This window comes from Hyaena hyaena, unplaced genomic scaffold, assembly GCF_003009895.1.
Source record: "Hyaena hyaena isolate Hyena2069 unplaced genomic scaffold, ASM300989v1 scaffold_219, whole genome shotgun sequence".
In the NCBI taxonomy this organism is placed as follows: Eukaryota; Metazoa; Chordata; class Mammalia; order Carnivora; family Hyaenidae; genus Hyaena; species Hyaena hyaena.
The window spans coordinates 540,822-556,699 of NW_024080850.1; the positions used below are offsets into that span (position 1 = coordinate 540,822).

Here is a 15,878-nt window from a genome sequence, read left to right on the forward strand (position 1 = left end):
AACCAGATGGCGGCCGCGCCGTGTACGCATTCCTGGCACCTGAGGTCATGTGCTGTGAGAGCCACTAGTGGCCACGGATCCTTCCCAGAGGGTCCTCATCCAGGATGGGTGCGGCCAAGGGCCACGGCAATGACTTGGGGGGGCCTTCAGCCACTCTCATCAGGACAGTGTGGCCTCAGGGGCACGTGGTGACACCAGGACACTTGCCTGCCTTCCAGAGGTGGCTTTCCCTCCAGCCTCCAGGGGATTGGGCCTTGGCTGTCATCAGACACAGGTGGTGTGCAGACCTGCTCCTTCCTCCCACACTTGGGCAGGGCCCATGGCCTTGAAGCAGGGGCTGATTTACAGCCAGCAGTATTTTTAGGCCTTTAAGTAATATTAAGGCCCCCCGCCACCCCGCCCAGCCTGGGCCAGGAATCAGACCAACCACACTTTCCCCGCACTGTGCCGGCAGCTGGTTGGCCAGGCATCCCCTCGTCCCACTGTGTGGCCATTGCCCTCTTTCTCCCTGGCCTTCTCCTCAAAAGTGTCAGCAGCAGGATGTGTGGGACAGGTAGGAGGGAGACTACAGGGCCCTGAGACCAAGAAAATTGTGGACACAACCCAACCCACCATATGCATCTCAGATGCATAGTAGAACCAACAAAGCTCTGGCCACTGTCACCACCAGCAGTCCCTGTTGGGCCACCCTCCCCCTCCTCTTCCTCTTCCTCCAGAATACAAGCCTGGGACAGGGACTGGCCTCATTTGGTTTAGGTCCTCATCAAAGCTTTTGCAGTTGCTTCTCTTCATTCCTGCTGGGGGAGCCTGCCTTGTGCTTCTGCCTCAAGGCCAGAGTCACTCCTGCCCCCTTGGGCAGCACTGGGCCTATTAGCCCCTCCTAGGTGGCGACACTGGCAAGGAAGGCGTTCTCTGCCCCGCACCCGCCTTCCAGTGTGTGAGGATCCCAATTCAGGGTCCTCTCTGGAAATTCAGATTCCTCTTCCATTTGTCCTGGGCTCTCAGTGTTCATCAGCAGAGACCAAACTTGAAAGCAGCCCTTATCTCTCTGTGAAATACTCCCCCTGGTAACAAATTCACATGAAGATGGTCTATGAAGGAGGAAACCTAGAAGCCGGGCCCCAGGCGGGTTCCGGGGAGTCTGTGGCTCTGAGCTTGGGACTGGCTTGAGGCAGTGTCCACAGAAGAGAAAAGGATGAGGGACGGTGATGGTCCTCAGTCCTTATTCCTAGCCACCCTGTTCTGGTCCATGAGAGTAGAGAGAGGTTCAGGCAGATGCACACCCTCACATGCAGGCGCACGTACGATTTGCCTTCTCACACCGGCACAGAGGCTTCGGCTCCCACAGTCCTTCTCCAGTGTAGGCGAGGCTTGGCAACCTGGGCATCGCGGTCCACGATTTGGAGAGCCAGGCACTGGACAGAGCCCTGGAAGAGCAGGAGGGGGCCCTGGACCAGGAGATGCGGGGCAGGCGTGGAGGTGCCTGGAAAGGTCACTGCAGGGCTGCCCACGTGCTGACAGCACTGGCCAGGAACCCAGGACATTCCAAGTGGAGGCTGGGACTGCGGCAGGGATCCTGGCTGTGCCATGGGTTGGATGGCGTGCCCCATTTGCTGCAGGTTTTAGCGGGTTCCCAACATATTAGATCCTCCTTCTATTCCTAGCGGGGAAAGAATCTGGAATGTGAATGGATGTTGAACTGTCAGACTCCTGGTGTTTTCTTCTCAAATCAGTTACTTTAATATATTGCATGATTTTGTTTTTGTAATATTAAAACAACCACATAGTGCTAAAATAACCTGCCACATATCCTGTCCATTTCCATGCTGTGGTGCTGGGGCAGAGTTGTTCAGGGCCATCTGTCTGTCTCTCAGTAGACTAAGCTGCACCCCATCTGCTGTTACCCCCACTCTGCTTTGGTGTCAGAAGCCCCACAGTCTGGAGCCAGGCATCCCCTCCTCTCCTGATCTCTGGATGAGTTGGCAGGAGGTCAGTTTTGTGAGTGGCCATGGGTAACTCTTGGCCTGTCCCTCTGGCGCAGGCATTTTCTCTGCAAGGAAGGCTTGATTTTCTTGAACTAAGAATTTGTCTATGAGCCTAAAAACTTTCAAGGTATTTTCATACTGCCCTTTTTTTATTTGTAATGATTGTTTAGATTTCTGCTATATTTATAAAACTGTCCCATTTTTATCCCTGATCAGTCATATCTTTATTGATCTTTGTTTATTTTTTCCCTTTTAATTCTTTATAATTTTTTTAAATGTTTGTTTATTTTTGAGAGAGAGAGAGAGAGAATGAGCAGGGGAAGAGCAGAGAGAGAGGGAGACACAGAATCCAAAATAGGCCTCAGGCTCTGTGCTGACTACAGAGACCCCAACGCAGACCTCGAACTCACCAACCATGAGGTCATGACCTGAGCCGAAGTCTGATGCTTAACCGACTGAGCCATCCAGGCGCCCCTCTTCGTTGATCTTTAAAAATCTTTTTCTATTTCATTTCTGCTCTAATCTTTCCCTTCTTTCATCCTGTGTTCTCTGAGCTTGGTCTGTTTCTTTGACTTGACCTGGGTATGGAGCCCACTCATTCTCTGCCATCCATTCCCCACGGCAGCTGAAGTCTGTCTGTGACCCTCTAGCTGTGTCCTATGTTGGGCCATGTCACCATCTTCATCAGCGCTCACTTGTGGTTGGACCCGACACTTATTTGTTCTCTGACTGCTGAGCTGATCAGAGTGTTTTTATGTTTCCAAATGTTTGAGTTTTCCCCCTAGTTATTTTTTATTTTTCAATTTCTAACTTAATGCCGTTGTGGTCGGAGAATAAGGTCTGAATGATATCAGCTCTTTGAAATGTGGAGGCCGGTCCAGTTGACATAAGTATTCCACATGTGTATGAGAAGGAAGTGCCTCTTGTTGCTAGATGCATGGCTGTACCTACACACACGGAGGCAGCCCTGGCGGCCGGGACTGGGAGCCTCTGGAAGGGGCAGGGAGATCCCATGCTGAGGCACATCTCCCTAACTTTTCCTGCATCCTAGGCACTTTTACTTCTGCATTTTGAAGCTGGCTTAGGAACATACAGGTTTAGAGTGGTCATCTTCCTAGAGAAATGAACCTTTATACTTTAGTGACCTCATTATCTCTGAAAAGGATTTTTGCCTAAAAGCCTATTTTGCCAGCTATTAATATGGTTCATACCAGATTTCTTTTGACTCTACTACTTCTTTTTATAGCTTTTTAAATTTTTTAAATATTTTTTTAATGTTTAATTATTTTTGAAGGAGAGAGCATGTGTGAGCAGGGGACAGTCAGAGATAGACAGGGACAGAGGATCTGAAGTGGGCTCTGCCCTGACAGCACAGAGCCCAATGCGGGGCTTGAACTCACACACTGTGAGATCACAGCCTGAGCCAAAGTCGGACACTCTACCAACTGAACCACCTGCCCACCCCTATAGATTTTTTTTTTTACTCCTTTACCTTCAACTTTTCTTGAGATGTAGGTGTCTCTCTTACAGAGCTGGTTTTGCATATGGAGTGCATCTCATCGCTGCTGTTTTTGTAACCATAAGTGTTGGCCGGACAGTCTCCGCTCCTCAGGTACTCTTTCCAGAAGCTGATAAGGCCACCTGTTAGGGAACATTTACTGGGGGCCTCTGAGTGTGTGAATCTGCACATGGATGGTGCCCACGGTTCTAGGGGCTTCTGTGGATTTGTACCAGCCCTCCACTGGGCTGTTGGGAAGCCAGCTCACCGGCCTTTGTGGGTCTGTCCCACAGATTTTTATTTTTGTGCCTTCATTTTTATTCAGTTCAAAATACTTTCTTTTCTTTTTCTTTTCTTTTCTTTTTTTTTTTTTTGGCTTATTTATTTTGAGAGGGAGAGAGAGTACACGTGAAAGTTGGGGAGGAGCAGAGAGAGAGAGGGAGAGAGAATCCCAAGCAGGCTCTGCACTGTCAGCATGGAGCCCAACATGCAGCTCGAACCCACAAATTGCAAGATCATGACCTGAGCCGAAATCAAGAGTCAGACCCTCAGGGTGCCTGGGTGGCTCAGTCGGTTAAGCATCCAACTTCAGCTCAGGTCATGACCACACGGTTCGTGGGTTCGAGCCCAATGTCGGGTTCTGTGCTGACGGCTAGCTCAGAGCCTGGAGCCTGCTTCCGATTCTGTATCTTTCTCTCTCTGACCCTCCCCTGCTCATGCTTTCTCTCTCTCAGAAATAGATTTTAAAAACATTAAAAAAAATTAAAAAAAAAAAAAAAAGAGTCAGACCCTCAACCGACTGAGCCACCCAGGTGCCCCTATTCAGTTCAAAATACTTTCTCTTTGCTCTTGTGATCTCTTCTTTGATCCAGTTGTTCCTCAGAAGTAAATTATTTAATTTGCAAATATTTGTTGATTTTGTAGATATCTTTAATCTAGCTTAATTCTGCTGTCAGTGAAGGAACCTGTATAATGTTAACATTTCAATATTTATTGAGGCTTGTGTTTGGCCCAGCACATGGTACATCTTGGTGAACGTGTGTGTTCTGCAGTTGGTGGGTGGAGTGTTCTGTCAGCGTGGCCTCGGTCAAGGTGGTTGGTAGCATTTAAGTCTCCCATATCCCTACGGATCTTTTTGTCCAGTTTTCTGCCAGTTACTGAGCAAAGTCTGAATCTTTGAGTATGGCTGTGAATGTGCCTGTTTCCCTATTTAGTTCTGTTTTGTTTTACTTCATGAATTTTGAAGCACTGTCATTATGCGCATTTAAGATGGTTCCCACATCCTGCTGATTGGTCATCATGAAATATCCTCTGTAGCTCTTGTCACGTCTTTTTTTTTTTTTGTTTTTAATTGAAGCGTAGTTGACACACAATGAATGTTTCTGTTAGTTTCAGGTGTCTTGAGGTCGTCTTGGTCTGACGCTAATAAAGCTGCATTAACTTTCTCCAGTTTCCTTTTTGCGAGGCACATCTCCCACATCTCCCTTATTTTCAACCAATGTCCATCTCTTTATATTTAAAAAGCATCTTTTTTTAGTCTTGCTTTCTAATCCTTTCTGACATTCTCTGCCTTCTAATTGGAGCACTTAGTCTGTTTGCACTTAATGTAGTTATTGATGTGTCCAGCATTAAAGCTGCCATCTTGATATTTGTTTTCCACTTGGCACTTCTCTGTTGACCCTCTTTTATTTCTTTCCTGCCTTCTTGTATGTCCATCAAGTATTCATATTTCAGTTTTCCATTTTATTTCCTCTCTTGGTTTATAGCTTTTGTCGTTTTCTTCTGAGCGGTTGCTTGCAGGCCCACGGCACACATCATTGGCGTTCCCAATCCTGCTTAGTGTTGCCATGCTACCCCTTCGTGCATCATAGCCCCACGCTAGAAGGATTCCAGTTACCACTTTCCCACCCTTCCTCCTGCCTCTGTTACACATTTTACTTCTATACACCTTCACTCTACAGTGTTACTGGTTTTGTGCTAAACCATCAGTTGTTACTTATTAAAACTTATAAGAAATAAAAATAGTGTAGGGGCACCCTGGTGGCTCAGTCAGTTAAGCGTCCGACTATTGATTTTGGCTCAGGTCATGATCTCACTTCATGAGTTCAAGCCTCGCATCTGGCTCTGCGCTGACTGTGTGGAAAACTGCTTGGGATTCTCTTTCTGTCTCTCTCTCTCTCTTTGTTCCTTCCCCATTCCCCCCCCCCCAATAGTGGGTTTTAACTGTGTAGGTCTATTTATATGCAGATTTTTTAATAAATACAGTGTATTTCTATAAATGTGTTTTCTTTTCCATGTGATCTCATTAATATTTTCCTTTCTCTAGCTTATTTTATTGTAAGAATATGTAGTATGTAATACATACAACATACAATGTGTGTGTTAATTGTTTATGTATCACTAAGGCTTCTAGTCAACAGGAGACTATTCACAGTTTTGGGGGAGTCAGAAGTGATATGCGGATTTTCCACTGCATTGGTGGGGGGGGTTAGCACCCCTAATCCCATGTTGTCCAAGAGTCAACTGTAGTTTATATTTACCCCCATCTGTTAGAATTTCTAGTGCTCTTCCTATAGATCCAAGTGCCTGGTTTTATTTTCCTTTATCTGGAAGAATATCCTTTAGCATTTCTTACAGTGTAATTCTACTGGCAAAAGATTCTCCAGCTTCTGTTTGTGAAAAATGTCTATTTCACCATCTTTTTGAAAAGCATTCTGGGAGTGCCTGCGTGGCTTAGTTGGTTGAGTGTCTGACTTCTACTCGGGTCATGATCTCATAGCTCGTGAGTTCGAGCCCCACATTGGGCTCTGTGCTCACAGCTCACAGCTCAGAGCCTGGAGCCTGCTTCGGATTCATGTCTCCCTCTCGCTCTGCCCTGCTCCTGCTTACGCTGTGTCTTACTCTCAAAAATAAATAAACATTAAAAATAATAATAAATAAGATAAGATAAAAAGAATTGCACCTATGGGACCTAAGGATGATGCTTTTGTTTTTCTCCCTGCACTTTAAAGCCTTTGTACTGGGACACCTGGGTAGCTCAGTCAGTTAAGAATTCAGCTCTTGATCTCAGCTCAGGTCTTGATCTCAGGGCCATGAGTTTAAGCCCCCACGCTGGGCTCCATGCTGGGCATGAAGTCTACTTAAAAATTTTAATTTAATTTAATTTAATTTATTAATTTTAAAAAGGTGTTGTTCTATTGTCATCTGGTGCTCATAGTTTCTGATGAGAATTCATCATACCTTATCATTATTCCCAGATGCACCGTGTGTCTCACTCCATGGTGGCCTTCAAGATTTCTTTTCATCTGTGGTTTTCAGTAGTTGACCATGCAGGGACTTTCATAAGTTAGACAGTTGGACAGTTGGATGTCACCCCATAGGTTCCTGAAGCTCTATTCAGTTTTTTTCATTTGCTTTTCTCTCTTCTTCAGGTTGAAAAATGTTGATTGATTTGTCCTCTACTTTACTGACTGATGTTTAATTTGCAGTCTGCTGTTAAACCTGTTCTACAAATTTTGCATCTCAGTGATTGAGCTTCTCAGTCTATATTTTCTATTAGAGTTCTTCTTTATTTTTTGAATAAAAGGCTCTTTTTTAGAATAGTTTTAGATTCACAGCAAGATTGAGAAAAAGGTGTAGACATATCCCCTATGTCCCTTGTCCCCCCACATATGCACAGCCTTCCCCATTATCCACAGCCCACCAGAGCGGGACAGCTATTATAACTGGGGGGCCCACATTGACACATTATCACCTGGAGTCCACAGTTCACATTAAGGTCTCTGTTGGTGGTATGCATTCTGTGGGTTTGGACAAATATATAATGACATGTGTCCACCATTATAGGATCACACACAGTATTTTCACTGCCCTAAAAATCCTCTATGCTCTGCCCATTCATTCCTCCTTCCTCACTAACCCCTGACATTATTGTCTCTTTGGTTTTGTCTTTTCCAGAACCTCATGGCTGGAATCATACAGTATGATTTTTTTAAAAATACATATTTATGGGGCGCCTGGGTGGCTTAGTCGGTTAAGCGTCCGACTTTCGCTTAGGTCACGATCTCGCGGTTCGCGGGTTCGAGCCCCGCGTCGGGCTCTGTGCTGACTGCCAGCTCGGAGCCTGGAGCCTGTTTCAGTCTGTGACTCCCTCTCTCTCTGACCCTCCCCTGTTCATGCTGTCTCTCTCTCTCTCCTAAGAAATAAGTAAAACATTAAAAAAATAAAAAAAAATAAAAATACATATTTAAACAGCTGCTTTAAAGTCTTTGATATGTCTAAGTGTCATTCTGGGCCAGTTTCTATTTAGTGCCTTTTTTTCCAGTTGACTGTGGGTCATATTTTCCTGCTTCTTTGCATGTCTAATAATTTTTTGTTTGCATGGTAGACATCATAATACATGTAATACGTGATGGAGACTCAGAATTCTAGTCTTTTGTGCTGAAGCGGGTTTACTTTTGTTCTTGCAGGCAGTTCAGTTATTGGTTGTTGACCTTGAACTTGTGTAGTCTTGGCTTTATGCTCTGTCAGGGAAGATATGTGGAAAGCCCAGGGTCCTTCCCAGGCTCCTCTGAAGTGGTGGGACTCACCTTCCAAACTCTGCCTCCCCTTCAGATCATGTAGAATTCAGTCTCTAGTATTGTTATAGTAGGTCCAGGGTAGGCCCCCCACCCAAAGGCATGTTCCTCATTCCTGAAGCAAGACCATTGTGGCATCTCAGTTGGTCTTGTGGTGTCAGGCAGTGTTTACACTCTTGCTGGATCCACCAGAGATCACTGTTGATCTCTTGTAACTATTACATTTAACCCTGCTGCAGCCACTGTCCGGTAAACTTGGTGTGCTGTCCTGAACTTGAATAGCCCAGCCTTCCACACAAGGATGGTTGGGAAACGAGACATGGCCTTCAGTCCCTCCCCCAATTCCCTCCATGCTGCTGACTCACCCCACAGACTTAGCTGCTCTAGCTGTCCCACTCTCTGATCTCTGCCTCCTCAGCTTCATGTGCACAGAGGTGCACCACCTAGATTTCATGGCTGGGATACTTCCCTGGGCAGATTGCTGCTAGGGTGTTTGGGAGACCCACCTCATCAGTTGCCCTTCCCCTCCTGTTCTCCACTGCCTGGACACAGTTGTTTGTCATATTTTGTGCAATTTGATGGTTGTTTATAGCATGAGGACTAGTCTCGTACCAGTTTTTACTCCATCAAAGCCATATTCGTATTGTTCTCACTTCATAAATGATATGCCTGTTTATCTCTTAAAGAGATAGTCAAAGTTCTTCATTGTGAATTGTACCCTTTATCATCGATAAGTATGGTATACAGTCTGTCTTCATGCTTTTGACTCTGAATTCAACCTTTCCTGTTACTAACACTGGACCCCTGTTTTTCTTGTCTGCACTCTCCTGATATATCTTTGCCAGTCATTCTTTTGGTGTCTCTCTACACATAGCACGGATTTGGGTTTAACTGTGGAATCCAGTTATAAATCTGCTGAATATATTTTTATGGAGAAATGCAAGGGCAAGTTCTAGGAAATCATGGTACCTAGTGTCAGGGTGGGGAAGGAAGTAATGTTTTTGTCATTACTTACAGTGGGTTGTCTGATAATCTCTCAAGTATGAGGTTGACCATTGTATCTGAGGCCCCACATGACAAAAGATGAGCAAATCAATGAATTTGACAAAAATCCCATCTCTCTCAGTATCTGCCTATATTTTGACTAGTTACATAACCGGTTCTATAGTCATAACCCACATATTGTTTTAGACATAATCCCTCTGGTAAGTAGATTCTGTATTCCCTGCCAGATCATCTGTTAAAGTTCTCTGGTTATCTCTTAAGAGACTAGAGTTAATCTTCCAGTTCTTCAAGAAGAGCTTATGGGAGCATATTCTTTGAGTTCTTACATGTTGAAAAATGCTTGTCTATTGTTTTTATACTTGAACAGCACTTTGGCTGGATATAAAATTCTTGGACCATGCCTGCCCTCACAGTCTTCACCGTCCATTGGCACAGATGTGGCCATGGAACTTTCTGAGGACAGCCTAAGCCTTCCCTCACAATCAACTTGATCTTTTTGCCTGGCCACCAAAAGGTCTTTTTTTCCCCCTTAGTCCAGTGATTTTCCTAAGGCATATCTTAACATTGACCATCCTGCAGCCTGTTTTTGGATTTGGATTGTAAGACTTCAATTTCTAGAAATTAAAATTGATTTTCTAAATCACTGAATGCTAGAGCATCTCTACCTGTTTTCTACATCTTCTCTTTTCTCTCCAGTCCATTGTAACTCTTTGTTTCTCTTTCATTTTGCTCACTTTGTATCATTCCTGCTCTTACTGTCTAGTTCCAGTCTCCTTCTGCTCTTCCCATTCCCCTTCATTTCTTTGAGTTCTTCCTTCTACTTCTTTCCTGTGCTCTGTCAGTTCAGCTTTCTTCCTCTGTGTTTGTTGGGTTCTTGTTTTATAGAGGTGATTGCTTCATGAAATTTTGTTTTGTTAAATTGTGGCAAAAAATGCTTCATAGCAATTTCTGTTTGCTTCCAAGGAAATTACCATGATTTTATTTATTTTTTAAGTTTATTTTTATTTATTTTGAGAGATAGAGAGCAAGTGGGAAGGGACAGAGAGAGAAGGAGACAGAATCCCAAGCAGGCTCCATGCTGTCAGCACAGAGCACAACACAGGGCTGGAACTCACAAACTGAGATCATGACCTGAGCTGAAATTAAGAGTTGGACAATCAACCGACTGACCCACCCAGGTGCCCGTACCATTTGTTTTTACATGTTTTTTTCCTCCTTTTCTGTAGTGTTATCTTTGCAGAGATGAGGGATTCTTAACTGAGACTGCTATGGCCCCATTAGGAAGTCAGTTAGGAGAAAAGGGTATGCTGGTGAGAGACAGCAAAGCAACTTCAGGGCAGCAAGAGGTTGTGGTGCACAGATCTAGGCCAATCATGGGATCAGTAGAAGGAAGTGGTCATTGTATATTGTCACAGTGATGGCAAAGTGTCTTTGTCATTTAGTGTGTGGGGACGGAGATGCCAAATTGCCTTGCAGTGCATGAGACAGTGCTGTATAACCACTAGTGGTCCCGTGACCACCAAGGCAGCTCTGGATCCCTACCTGCTGCAGGAGGCACGTGTTGAGGAGGGGTCATCACAGAGCACTGACCGTGGGAGTGCTCAGCCCCCAGAGAGAGGTTGGCTTCAAATGGCTCAATGCAAATAGAATGCATCTGTGTAACTCCTTCTTCTGTTTTGCCTGATCCCTTCTTAGACCAGGCAAGGGACTAAGGTTTCAGCCATGGCCAGTGTTGTCAGGCTCTGCAGGTTCGCCTGCGACCTGCACCTTCCTGTTGTCCCCCACTCCTCCTGTCTGCACTCACACCCACTGGCTCCCCTTCTTGGTAGCCCTTCAGCCCCTCTTCCTGAAGATTCTTGTGCTCCTCATGCTTTGGGGTGGTGTGAGGTTTCCCCAGAAGGGAGAAATGCAGACTTTATTCTGCTATCAAGCTGGAAACACCTCTTGCATTTCGTTAGAGTGCAATATATTTCTGTGATCAGGGGCCCCAGGACCCAGCCCACTGAGGTCTTTCCTGAGGGCCTGATAGAAAGGGAAACAGGGTAGCTCTGAGGGGCTTCAGGGGCTCTCTAAGGGAAGGGCCTGAGGTCTTCTGTCATAACCCAAGGATTCAGCCAAAGGTAGTGGTCAGGCCGCTCCCCTCAGCAGGTCTGTACCTGGCTCCTGGAAGGTAGGGGGTGAGTTTATAGGAGCATGCAATCTTGGCAGCCTGTGTTTCCCTCCTCGTTCCAGCTGCCAGATTGGGGATGTCCATAGGTGGGAGCCTCTGTGACAAGTCTAAGAAGCCACTTCATGGTTCTCTCTGCTGCTCTTGATCTTGTAGGTATGCAAAACTCACGAACTCACCAATCCTGGGATTGCTGATGTCAAGATTCGGCCAGACCGCAAGATCCTAGCCACTGCAGGCTGGGACCATCGTGTCCGTGTGTTTCACTGGCGGACAATGAAGCCACTAGCTGTGCTCTCCTTCCACAGTGCTACCGTCCACTGTGTGGCCTTCGCTGCCGATGGCATGCTGGCTGCAGGGTCCGGGGATCAGCGCATCAGCATCTGGTCACTCTACCCGATTAGCAGTGACTCATCCACTCCTTTGTCGGGACATGTGATGGAGAACAGGGAGGTGGGAGCCCATGCTTTGGCCTGACCCAGACATGTAGAAACCGTGCATCAGGACCCCTGAGGACAGCCAGTCACAGTTCTCTTCCTCCAGGTACGAGAGGTGTCCAGTCCTTGGGGTCCTTATTTTCCGCACAAGGCTTGTGTTTCCTTTTGTGAAATACAGCCTCTACATGACAATGACTGCAGTGTACAAAGAGTAACTGGGCCAGACACCTGGGCATCTGTGGTCCAGGTGAGAGGCCAACTTGGGGATGCTGTTTTACAATAAACTTCCAGTGGCAAACCTGCAGGTTCAAAGTACAAATTCTCCGAGGTGACACCCCTGCTTCCCACTTAGAGTCAGCTCTGAGAGCCATCCCCAGACTTTTCACTGGGCAGGGCAGTTGACCCCTGTCCAATGGGGAACACCAGATGTGGTCCCCAGCTCCGGCTAATTCCATGTGGCTCCTCACGCCCAAGGATGGTCAGGAGCTTCTGATGCACAGGGCTGAAGCCAGAACCAGTAGAAAGAAGTGACCAGACCCTTCAAGGGAACATGGCAGAAGGAAGGTGGCCACGGCTGGCAAAGGCAACTCTGGGGAGAAAGAGTTCATGGCTCAGGGCCAGGCCAAGCGCAGGATCCACAGGAGGATGTGCCACCCCAAAGAAGGAAAGACCAAGGAGGGCAAGGTGCCATCTCCAGGGCGGCTTCAGGGTGGAAAGCACAACAGAATTAAGTATGGCTGAGATGGCCACCAATGACACAGTCCCAGCCAGCACCATGCACTCAGGGCAACTGGGAATTAGCAGCCAAAGCAGGCAGTGCACCCAGTCTCCTTTCATGCATGGCCAGGCCCAGCTGTCAAAGCTGGGCTATTGATTGGGAAGAAAGGGGAACCTGGGGAAAGCTGGGGGCCTCAAACCCCTTTGTTCCACTGGCTGTTTTGCCAGAAGAGCCCTCTTCGGTCCCTGCCTGAAGCAGTCAGTCCTCCTTTACCTGAAGCACCTGGAAGGGCTTCTCCTGGACCAGGGTCCATGTGGGATACTCAGGACCAGTTCCCCCACCTCCCAGCTTTGCTTATAACTAGACTCAGGCCCCAGGAGGCCCCAGAGGGTGAGATACAAAGTGTGGCCCGTGATGAAGTGGCTACGCTCCAGAAGAACCTCATGCAGACAGAAATCTGGAGAACACGTGTGGGATTCAGGTGGCGGGAATATGAGACACATAAGGCTGAATCCATTGAAACAGGGCCACTAGCAGAGGGTCTGGACTCGTTGCAGCCTAAGGAGTTAGAAAGGGCCCCAGGGTTTGGTTGCTTGGTTGAAACATGGACCACAAGGCAGGTTCGCTAAGTGCAATTGAAATGCCAGAACCACCTCGGTGTACTGCAGTTGGATGACTTAAGGACTCAGGGGGATCAGGGTGCTCGAGGACACTTGCCACTGAGACCTGCTCACCCTCCACAAGAGGGGCAGGAGCATGTGCCTTTCCCCTTGACCTGGAGGAATCCACCCACAGGGGGAGCCCAGCACCCTGGAGAGCTCTGTGGCCTCTCTTCTCTGCAGGCCCGTTAGAGCCACTGCCATACAGGGAGGATCTCTAAATGCAGTGGAGTCCGTGGATCTCAGAGTGGCAAGGCCCAGTGGTGGAACTTCACGACCCAGGACAGGGTAGGTGTGGCCGGGGGGTGGGCAGCAGGGCCACTGCAGCCACCAGCAGCCAGACTCACAGAGGTGCAGGTGTGGGCTGGTGGCCTGGGGACCCTGGACGTGGAGCCGACGAGCAGCCTGCTCAAGTCTGGCTTGGTCTGCTTGAGGGGAAGCGTTCTGGATCTAGTATACAGATATCTGGCCCAGGCCACCAGAGCAGGCACACCCCTCCATCACAGACACAGGCCTTGTGAAGAAAGACCATACTGCACTGCTGGCCAGGTATATTGTGGATCTTCTGGCCAGCCTCCCTAGTGACCCACGGCCACCCTCCAGGGGATGGCACACTGTCAGAGCTCATGGACACCCCTGCTTGGGGACTGGCTTGCCCACGGGGGCCCTCTTGGACAGAGGTGCTGGCAAGTGTCCTCTAGCACCTTTGGGAGGGACCACACTGGCCCCTGAGTGTCCTGTAGCCAGGCCACCCACCAGCTGTTCGGGGACACATCCAGAGAGATTTCCACATGATGAATGTCCGAAGGAGAGGCTCTGTTTAGGCGTCAGGCACTCGAACCTCTCCAGACATGAGGGAAACTGCCGAGTGAGCCACCCTCGGGGTGCTCCTCATAGGGAAGCTGTCAGGTCAGAGACCATGGAGGGTGGCCGAACCCCACAAGAGGCCACATACCAAGGATGCTCTTCTAGAATAGCAGCCATAGTCTGCTCAGTGCTGCTGCTCACCTCCCTGTTCTCTCTCTGCAAGAGGCACCCATCTGCTGACATGACCACAGGCAGTGGGACACTGGGTGGGGGGTGGTCCTTCTGGAAGATGAACCTTTGCTAATCCTCCCCATGGCCAGGCAGCCACAGGCTAATGCCAGACAGCAAAGAACTGTTGGATGAGTCTTGGAACCCACCTGGCCTCGTTGCTAACTACAGCAAAGCTGTGAGTGCACAGAGTGAGTGGTGTGAACATCCCACCCTCATGAGCACTTTTGAGAGAGTGGGCTGCACTGCAGGTGGTCACAAGAAGGAAGGGGCATGCCTGTACAGCAGGGGAGGGGAGAGACAAGCCCCCTCAGTTACTCTGCGTGCCCTTCCAGCAGCCCTGCCAGAACCTGCTGCCGCCGTGGCTGGGAAGCCCCTGTGGGGTGCTGTCCACCCTGCCTCAGCTCTGATCCATTGGCATCAGGCGTGGGGCTGCTGCAGCCTCAAGAGGCTGTGAACCCAGTGGCCAAGGAAATGGTGCCCCCTGCCCTTGTGTACGCCTGTGTCATCAGCTCTTCAGGGATCTGGGTGACTGTCCTTTGACAGAATCACCATATTTACAAAAACAGCCATGGAGGCATGCATTCCAGACAAAGGGGCAGGGTAGTGCAAGTCAGAATTAGGTTTATTAAACCCAGAGACGCTTCCAGAATGTCTGAGGTGAGCTGTCTGTGTGTTGACTGGCAGTATCTTGCCCCTGGAGATGGTAGAGAGGAGGTGTTGGCAGACCCAGACCCGGCGTCCATACCTGGCCCTCACCTTCCTGTTGAAGGCAGGAGCAGAGGTGCACAGAGGATCACAGGCAACTGACCGTGCACTGGGCTCTGGGCTGTCCCACCCAGGTGACAGGCTGGTGAGCAGTGTCCGGGGACATCTTGTGGCCGAATCCCTACGTATGAGGGCCACATTGGGCTGTGACAGCCCTGCAGGCCCTGGGTGCCTGGTGGGGCTTTGTGGATAAGGCAAGCACGTTCTGAGGCCACCCAGGCCTTATGGATGTTGTAGGGAAAGACTGGTGGCCAGGACTTTGGTCCACTCAGCTGAGCCACCTGGAACCACAGTGGCACCAACTGTAATTGAAATGCTGGTGTCTGAACCAGCACAGTCCCCCTCTCTGCCCACCGTAGAGCCTGAGGTTTTGTACAACAGGATCTGAGGATGTTAGGAAATCAACACAGACCCGACTAGTCTCAAACTACCTGCAGCATCATAAGAAACAGGAGCCCCGCTCTGACACCCAGCCTGGGGAGGATGCTTCACGTTTGCAGAGTCCCAGATGGTCCTTGTCCTGGCCCTCCTCAGACCCGGCCTGGTGTCAGGGCCTGGCTGCGCCACGGGACCCAGGTGTGCAGGAGCGCTGCTGTCTTCCAACAGCTATGAGCCCCCCTTGCTGGAAGGGCTCAAGCTCATCTCCCTGACCATCCCAGGGTGGGCTGCAGAGTGGGCACAACGCCGTCCCTGCGGCTCTTCTGCAATGACAGGCAGGTGCTTGACGAGGAGGATCCCCTGTGGATCCAAGGCTGTGCTCCACCAGAAGGACGCATGCACTCTTGTGGCCAGTCCCTTGATGTTAACTTAGGGCCCTTAATGTTCTGGGAATGGCTTTTTTTCTTTGCATGGATGATCATCGCAGCTTTATTCATAACAGCCCCAAACTAGAAACAACCCAAATGTATTGACAGATGAAGGGACAGAGACACAAACTGTGGTGTGTCACTAGGGTGCAGTCCCACCAGCCATGAAGAGGAGCCTGGGTGGACCCTGAGGAACTGGGCATGGGTGGAAGCCTCAGTCTGC

General features: G+C 48.7%; 1 protein-coding gene across 1 annotated transcript in view; it reads left to right on the plus strand.

Annotated features, from left to right (window-relative positions):
* Positions 1–11,973, plus strand: part of GNB1L (G protein subunit beta 1 like) — a 58,110-nt gene extending 46,137 nt beyond the window's left edge. Inside the window, exon 7 of the mRNA XM_039242922.1 lies at positions 11,389–11,973. Coding sequence (XP_039098853.1) covers positions 11,389–11,709 — 321 coding nt within the window. The 3' untranslated portion in view covers positions 11,710–11,973. The remainder of the gene's footprint in view (positions 1–11,388) is intronic.
* Positions 11,974–15,878: the final 3,905 nt, after the last annotated feature.